Source organism: Mandrillus leucophaeus, unplaced genomic scaffold, assembly GCF_000951045.1.
Source record: "Mandrillus leucophaeus isolate KB7577 unplaced genomic scaffold, Mleu.le_1.0 Scaffold1014, whole genome shotgun sequence".
Classification (NCBI taxonomy): Eukaryota; Metazoa; Chordata; class Mammalia; order Primates; family Cercopithecidae; genus Mandrillus; species Mandrillus leucophaeus.
The window spans coordinates 431,935-440,822 of NW_012098255.1; the positions used below are offsets into that span (position 1 = coordinate 431,935).

At 46.6% G+C, this 8,888-nt stretch overlaps 1 protein-coding gene across 2 annotated transcripts in view; it reads left to right on the top strand.

Moving 5' to 3' along the window:
• The window catches only part of F11R (F11 receptor), a 41,719-nt gene that overhangs the window by 12,800 nt on the left and 20,031 nt on the right, over positions 1-8,888 (top strand). The window contains exons 2-3 of one of the 2 annotated variants that reach the window (XM_011976386.1): positions 4,978-5,077; positions 5,353-5,455. In XM_011976386.1, coding sequence (XP_011831776.1) covers positions 5,392-5,455 — 64 coding nt within the window. In that variant the 5' untranslated portion in view covers positions 4,978-5,077; positions 5,353-5,391. Of the gene's footprint in view, positions 1-4,977; positions 5,078-5,116; positions 5,456-8,888 lie in introns of those variants that run through there. The other variant, XM_011976378.1, reaches the window with a different exon arrangement.

Below are 8,888 nucleotides of genomic sequence, written 5' to 3' on the forward strand. Positions count from 1 at the left end.
ACCTCCCGGGTTCAAGCGATTCTCCTGCCTCAGCTTCTCAAGTAGCTGGGACTACAGGCATGCACCACCATGCCCAGCTAATTTTTGTAGTTTTTAGTAGAGAGAGGGTTTTACTATATGTTGGCCAGGCTGGTCTCGAACTCCTGACCTCAGGTGATCCACCTGCCTCGGCTTCCCAAAGTGCTAGGATTACAGGCGTGAGCCACTGCACCCGGACACAACTGGCTCTTAACCCAGGGAGATGCTCAGGTCACTTGTAATAAGAGATATGCACTTTTTTTTTTTTTTTTTTTTTTCTGAGATAGAGTCTCCCTCTGTCACCCAGGTTGGAGTGCAGTGGCGCAATCTTGGCTCACTGCAACCTCCTCCTCCCAGGTTCAAGTGATTCTCCTGCCTCAGCCTCCAAAGTACCTGGGACTACAGGCGTCCGCCACCATGCCTGGCTAAGTTTTGTATTTTTAGTAGAGACAGGGGTTTCACCATATTGGCCAGGCTGGTCTTGAACTCCTGATGTTGTGATTCGCCCGCCTCGGCCTCCCAAAGTGCTGGGGTTACAGGCGTGAGCCACCGCGGCCTGGCCTCTAACACAATTCTCTAGTGTATATCCTTTTTTTTTTGAGACAAATTGTCACTCTGTAACCCAGGCTGGAGTGTAGTGGTGCTATCTCTGCTTACTGTAACCTCCGTCTCCCGGGTTCAAGTGATTCTTGTGCCTCAGCCTCCCGAGTAGCTGAGATTACAGGCGTGAGCTACCACGGCCAGCTAATTATATATTTTTAGTAGAGAGGGGGTTTCACCTTGTTGGTCAGGCTGGTCTTGAATTCAGGTGATCCGCTTGGCCTGGCCTCCCAAAGTGCTGCGATTATAGGTGTGAACCACTGAGCCCAGCCACTAGTGTGTACCTTCAGTCTCCACTTCTCCCTACTCTCTAGATTTCCTAAACTTCCTTTTCCCTCTGCACTCTTAGCTAATGAGTTTACCTCTGAAGAAATCAAAGAAATTGCCATTATCTTCTCACCAACAAATCTACAAGCTGTACCACATGCTTCTCTTGTTATGATAGGTGGTTTTCTCTGCTTTAACCCTCAGCTTGAGCTCAGGATGCCATCTCTTCTCTCCTCTATTACTTGATACCACAACTGTTCTTCCCCCACCTGCTTTTTGAGAGAAGGTCTTGCTTTGTCACCCAGGCTGGAATGCAGTGGAGGCTCACTGCAACCTCCACCTCCCAGGCTCCCACCTCAACCTTTGGAGTAGCTGGGACCACAGGCACTGCCATCCCCAGCTAATTTTTTAATTTTTATTTTTTTTGTAGAGACAGGGGTCTCTCTCTGTTGCCCAGGCTGGTCTAGAACTCCTGGGCTCAAGTGATACACCTGCCTTGGCCTCCCAAAGCACTGGGATTATAGGCATGAGCCACTGCGCCTAGCCTCTCTTTTCCACACATGATTAATTTCTTGCTCTTTACTGGATCATTGCTATTAACATACAAGCATTTCCATCTAAACAAAATACCTACTCTGCATTTATTCAACATGTCTTTACAGCTGTTGCTCCTTTTCTCTGCTGGCCTTCTCTGCAAAATTTCTATTGAACTGTCTATAGTCACAGTCTACTTTTTTGTGTGTGGGGCTGTTGAATAATTCCTTCCATAATTTTCTACTTTGCAGACAAACTCATCAGTCTGTAGTTTACAAATCTGCTTTTTTGAAAGACTATAGAAAACAAATGTCAATGATAACGAAATTGCAACATTTATTATACATTTAAGCAACTTTATGGGAAAAAGAATCTGATGAACATCAAATTACTTGCATGCTCTAAAATACCTTCATGCTTTTTAAATGTATACACAGATGTTTTATATAGTATTAACTGAGGTGCACACGATTTGTATTTACTTTTTTCATTTTAGTTATTAACATTATTTCATGTATACTTGTCCATTATTAATATTTTCAAAACAGAAAATATAAAATTGAACAGAGATAAACAAAAAAGGTACTTTGGTTAAGAAAGAAATGCGGCTGGGCGTGGTGGCTTACGCCTGTAATCCCAACACTTTGGGAGGCCGAGTCGGGTGGATCACCTGAGGTCGGGAGTTCGAGACCAGCTTGGCCAACATGGAGAAACCCCCTCTACTAAAAATACAAAATTAGCAGGGCATGGTTGCCTATAATCCCAGCTACTTGGGAGGCTGAGGCAGGAGAATCGCTTGAACCCAGGAGGCAGAGATTGCAGTGAGCCAAGATCGCGCCATTGCACTCCAGCCTGGGCAACAAGAGGAAAACTCCATCTAACAAAAAAAAAAAAAAAAAAAAAAAAAAAAGCGTAAGTATAGGATGTGGGAGACCCAATTTAATAGTATTTCAGGTGAAAATAAAAGGTTTACCCATTTTAGTATACTGTAAATTGAATATAACTCAATAGTGTAACATGGCTATTATTATATTTGTGAATGCATGCTTTTTAAATTTATTTATATTTATTTTTATATTTTTAAGAGGCAGGGTCTTTCTTGTTCCTTTGCCCAGGCAGGAGTACAGTGGTGCAATCAGAGCTTACTGCAGGTTCGAACTCCTGGGCACAAGTGATTCTCTTGTCTCAGCCTCCAGAGTAGAGGATTACAGGTTACACCACCATACCCAGCTAATTTTTTATTTAAAAAAAATTTTAAATTTAATTTTCTGGCTGGGCATGGTGGTTCACGCCTATAATCCCGGCACTTTGGAAGGCTGAGGTGGGAGGATCACTTGAGCTCAGGAGTTCAAGACTAGCCTGGGCTATACAGCAAGACATCGTGTATACAAAACAAAACAACAAACAAACAAAAACAAAAAAGAAAAGAAAGAAAGAAAGGGAGGAAGGAAAAGAAAGAAAAAAAAATAGCAGGATGTGGCAACGCCTGTGGTCCCATCTACTCAGGAGACTGAGGTGGGAGGATTGCTTGAGCCCAGGAGGTGGAGGCTTCTGCGAGCCATGATTGCACCACTGCACTCTAGCCTGGGCAACAGAGCAAGACCCTGTTTCAAAAATAAAATAAATAAATAAAGGCCGGGCACGGTGGCTTATGCCTGTAATCCCAGCACTTTGGGAGGCTGAGGTGGGAGAATCACTTGAGCTTAGGAGTTCAAGACTAGCCTGGGCTATACAGCAAGACATCGTGTATACAAAACAAAACAAAAAACAAAAATGAAAGAAAAGAAAGAAAGGAAGGAAGGAAGGAAAGAAGGAAAAGAAAGAAAAAAAAATAGCAGGATGTGGCAACACATGCCTGTAATCCCAGCTACTAGGGAGGCTGAGGCAGGAGAATTGCTTGAACCCAGGAGGTGGAGGTTGCAGTGAGCCAAGATCGTGCCGTTGCACTTCAGCCTGGGCAACAAGAGCGAAACTCCATCTCAAAAATAAATAAGTAAATAATAAAATAAAATAAAATAAAATGTCTTAGATGCAGAGTCTTTTCCCTATGTTGCCCTGGTTGGTTTCAAACTCCTGGCCTTAAGTGATCCTCTCCTTCTGCCTCAGCCTCCTGAGTAACTGGGATTACAGGCACATATCACAGAGCCCAGCTGTCAGTGTATACACGTTTCTCCAAGACTTTAAATTTCTTTCTTTCTTTCTTTTTTTTTGAGATGGAGTTTTGCTCTTGATGCCCAGGCTGGAGTGCAATAGCACGATTTCAGCTCATGCAACCTCCGCCTCCCAGGTACAAGTGATTTTCCTGTCTCAGCCTCCCAAGAGCTTGGATTACAGGCATGTGCACCACGCCCGGCTAATTTTTTTGTATTTAGTAGAGACAGGTTTCACCATGTTAGTCAGACTGACCTCAGATGATCCATTCACCTCGGCCTCCCAAAGTGCTGGGATTACAGGTGTGCTCCATGCACCCGGCCAAGACTATTAAGCACCCAGTAGGTGGTTTACATTGAATGGAACCAGAAGCAGAACTTTGGCCAAAAAGATGGGGACAAAGGAATGAGAGCAAAGGTGAAAAAGGCAAAATGTCAAACAATATCATTCTTTTGGATAAAAATGTGGTCTTTTCACTTGCAATGAGGTAATGCTAAGGAAGTTTTTTCCCACAGTCTGCATATACTTAGTACAGTTAAAATTAAATCATGGTAAAATAGAAACTACAACTAGCAAAGGTGTTGAGCATGAATGTCAATTAAAAATGATGTAACAATATAAATATTAACAGAAAGTTTGAGTATCAACATCGTCTATAGAAAAAAGGTGGCTTAGTCAGCACACAACTATTAGTCACAGTGAGAAAACAAATAATTCTGAAATGTAGGGACCTGTTCACAGATCAAATATGTGTAAAGGACATATCCACAGTCACCCAAAGATGTTTATAGAGCCTGTTCAGCTCAGTTTGTATCATCTGGGTGTGTTTTGTGTACATCTGTTTAACTTTCTTCTTGAGATAACGTCATTCCGCTTTTCTCAAATCGTATTATTGTGGGTTTAAAAAATTTTTTGTTGTTGTTTGTTTTTTGAGACAAGGTCTGGCTCTATCGCCCAGGCTGTAGTTCAATGGCGCGATCTAGGCTCACTGCAACTACCGCCTCCGGGCTCAAGTCATCCTCCCACCTCCGCCTCCCAAGTAGCTGGGACTATACTGACCAGGCTCCCATTTTCCAATTGAGTGCTCCCTTTCCCTTGTTTTTTCCCTTTCTTCCTCCCAGCGCAGCTCATCTCTCAAAGCCTGTGAATGCTGCTGGTGGGGTGGACAGAGGAACAGTTTGGAGATGGTGTCAAGGTAACATTCCATTTCTCTCCCGGTCTTCTCCCCCGCCCTCCCATGTTAATATGTGGTTTTCACTTGCCAAGAGGCACGCCCAAAGTTTCTGCAGCACCAAACTGCAGGTGCAGTTGCACCAAGCAACTTACATTCAAACAAACGCAAAATCACAAACCAAGCCCGTCTCCATAAATCCCACACCACGACTGCCTTCCCTACTTCCTCCTTAGAGGTACTTCTCAGCCCTCCAGCTCCTACTGAGAACCCAGTCAGTCAGGAAGTCCCTACTTCAGGAACACCAACCAATCAGGGGGCCGTCACCTGCTGAAGGTGCGGCATTCGTCTCCTGACGCGACAGTCTCCTGGGCCAATCAGAGGCAGCTCAGGTGGGGAAAGGCGCAGTGCGCCGAGGCGGGGAGTGGCGGCAGGGTAACACCTGGCGGAGGTGACTCGCTCTGAAGAGCGGCGGTTCCTTACTCCAATCGGAACGCGCCGGGGTGGGGAGCTGGCCAATCAGCCGTGGAGGGCGGGGCCAGGCGGGGCTCCATCTGGCGGCTGGCTCTCAGTCCCAGCGCTGAAGTCTGCGGAGCTGTGTCTGTTCCCAGGAGCCCGTCGGCGGCTGTTGTACCGGGAGCCTGATCGCGATGGGGACAAAGGCGCAAGCCGACAGGAAACTGTTGCACCTCTTCATATTGGCGATCCTGTTGTGTAAGTTCCCGGAGTTTCGGGAGGAATCGGCCGGTCGGGTCGGAGGTTGGAGGAAGCCTCTCCCCACGCCCCTAGCCCGCGGGAGGGGAGGAGCTCAGAAACCTTCCTACCTCGCTTTCCTAATTCTCTTTTCCACCCCTGGCTGGTCCCTCTTTCACCACTCTCACAGCTGGGTGTGTGGCTGGCTCCCCTCCCCCACACTGGTGAGTTGTGACCGTACCCCTCACGCTGCACACACCAGAGGTACACTCCTCGTCCTCACTGCAGAGGGCCGTCAGGCCAAGGACCCTTCCACACTCATCTACCCAGCGCGCGCTCCACACGCACCTGGGAAGGGCTAGCCTGCCCCTCCAACGCGCACCCACGAACCCCGCTGCGCAACCGGCAGCCTTGGCTCCTTAAGGGTCCTCGGAGAAAATCGAATGGCAGTGGTCTGGGGTGGAAGTCTCTTTCCCTAGCTTTTGCTGAAGGAGTCTCTGGCTCCTCTGAATCTTTGGATTGCGGCCATTGCTCTGGGAAAATGTCTGGGTGCACAGTCTAAAGAGGAAATGCAATAGAAACCTGAAATTTCTCTGAGCGCAGCAGAGGTTCCAGCGAAGTTCCTTTCTGGAATAACTACCTCAGGAGTCCTTACTACGTGTTGTTGACTGAGTGACTCTTCCCAGGGGGAGAGTGTATCTGTTGGTTGGCTTGATTCTCATCAGAGCCAGAGCTCTGCCCTCCCACTGGCTGTGTATGAGAGTTTTTGTTTCCTTTGTAAACTCCCTTTCCTGAGGAACAATGAGGCTCACTTGCTAGGGCATGCCTCTGTCTCTAGATGTGTTTGTGTGGGGCTGAGCGTGTCGTCGGTTGGTTTGTGCGTTAGTCAACCTGTGGCATCACCTGTGTGTTTATCTGTCTGATTCTTGAGTGTGCATGTCCTTGTGTGGGTAGTTGTGTCAGTATGTGTTCTACATGAGTCTCCCCTCACCCCCAAGGTTCTTTTTTTAGAAAGTGTTAAATAATGATTACAATCAGTACTGGTGTCTGTAGATTCCCTGCCCTTAGATGAATTGACTGCTCATTTGTACCTTATCACAACATAAACCCTTGGGGGAGATTGGACCAGAGGCATATCTCGTCCTCTTTGTATTTTACTGATAAGGAAACAGGTCCAAGAGGGGAAATGACTTCCAGGTTGACAATAGAGTTAGGGGTGGAACCTGGGAATGGAACCAAACCCTCTCGACTTGCTTTTCCTTTTTCCATTTTTGGATCCAGCATCTCAGGCACCCTTAGCACAAGATCTGTTTGGGATACTGCTTCAGAATCTACTGTCTTACTTACCTTTAAACTTACTTGCCTACCAGCTTCTTCATTCATGTCTCCCCCGCCTCCTTTTTTTTTTTTTTTTTTTTCCAGGCTGGAGTGCGATGGCGCCATCTTGGTTCACTGCAACTCCGCCTTCCAGGTTTAAGCAATTCTCCTGCCTCAGCCTCCGGAGTAGCTGGGATTACAGGCACACACCAACATGCCAGGCTGATTTTTTTGTGTTTACTAGAGACGGGGTTTCACCATGTTGGTCGGGATGGTCTTGAACTCCTGGTCTCAGGTGATCCACCAGCCTCGGCCTCCCAAAGTGCTGGGATTACAGGTGTGAGCCACCGCACCTGGCCATGTCTCCCTTTTATTCTACTCTTCGTTTTCCCTTTTCTTTATTTTCCCTTTTTTCCCTACCCCTTGCCTATTTTACTTCTGCTTGTATTTTAGAACTGCTAGTGACAACCATAGTTAATTTTTGGTTATGTGGTTCTGGCACTAAAGGTTTTTCCAACCTTTGTACTGTGCCAGTATTTTTCCCCTAAGCCCAGAAGTTTCTTCTGGGTGAGTGACTGTATTTGTAACAGTTTTTGTCTATGACAGTATTTGTCAGGCTTAAAAGTTTCCTGGAGCTGCTTCCTCCCTATCCTTTGCCACTGCTTCCTTTCTTTTTTCTTCTTCTAATTTCCTATATTATTTATGATAATCCTAAAATAATCATATACTGGCACTGGAAGGGTTGTGATAGCACCATTTTGAGCTTGGAGGTGTCTTCAGGGAACCAAGCCACAGTAGTGCAGAGGGAACCTGAGATGATGTCGCATTAGCCTGTTAGGACAGTGGGTCCTGGGAAGTGACATGTCCAGGGAATGGAGGAACTGACCTTGTAACTTTTAAATCAGGCTAGATCTGGAGTGGGGTTGGGGGAGGGGAGTCATTTGGTTAGTGCAAATGAGGATGGAAATGGGAGCCGGGCCGCCACACCTGCGTTCTAGCTTGGCTTTCTCTCTGCCCTGTTTGTGATCTTAGGCAGTAACTCAGTCTTTTCATCTGTAAAATAGGAGTAATACTTGTCCCACCCTTGTCATGAGTGTGGTATCACCACTGAGGAGTTCCGGGTGGGCAGGGCAGAATTGCCCTGCATCTGGGTCATTCTCTGAGTCTCGGTGTTTCCTACTGATGTTTCTGACTCAAGCCCTTCTAGCTTTGCCCTTTCAAGGGCAGGCATACCTCAAAACTGTAGACTGGTGAGTTACTCCTCCTTTCCTCTACTTCTACTCCCAGGAGTGAATTGTTCCCTCCAAACTAGAAAATGGTGACTGGCACTTCCTAGTTCTACCTGAAATTAGGAAAAGAGTGGCAGTGAAATTCCAGTGCCCTTTAGTCTTTGCCTTCTGGCTCTCGACCACATTTTTTTTTTTTTTTTTTTTGAGACAGCGGCTCATTCTGTTACCCAGGCTGGAGTGCAGTAGCATGATCTTGGCTCACTGCAACCTCCACCTCCCGGATTCAAGTGGTTCTCCTGCCTTAGCCTCCCCAGCAGCTGGGACTACAGGCAGGCACCACCATGCCTGGCGAATTTTTTGTATTTTTGGTAGAGATGGGGTTTCACCATGTTGGCCAGGCTGATCTCGAACTCCTGACTTCAAGTGATCCTCTTGCGTAGGCCTTCCAAAGTGCTGGGATTACAGGCGTGAACCCCTGCACCCGGCCACTCCAAACCACTTTTACCTCACGATGTTGCTCTTCAGTTCCTTTGTGATCATGGCTTGTGGAGTCTCCAGCCCAGTTCTGATTCAAGATAGAGCTACTGTGATTTTTTAAAAAAATATTTATTTAGAAGAGGTTAATTGACACGGTGTTATAATTAAAATGATATCAAAGCGGTGGGGTATCTCATTCCCACATTGCTGCTGTTCACCCCAAACCCCAATAGTTTCTTTTTTTTGAGCCGGAGTCTAGCTCTGTCACCCAGGCTGGAGAGCGGTGGTGCATCTAAGCTTACTGCAAGCTCCGCCTCCCGAGTTCATGCCATTCTCCTGCCTCAGCCTCCCAAGAAGCTGGGACTACAGGTGCCCGCCACCATGCCTGGCTAATTTTTTGTATTTTTAGTAGAGATGGGTTTTCACCGTGT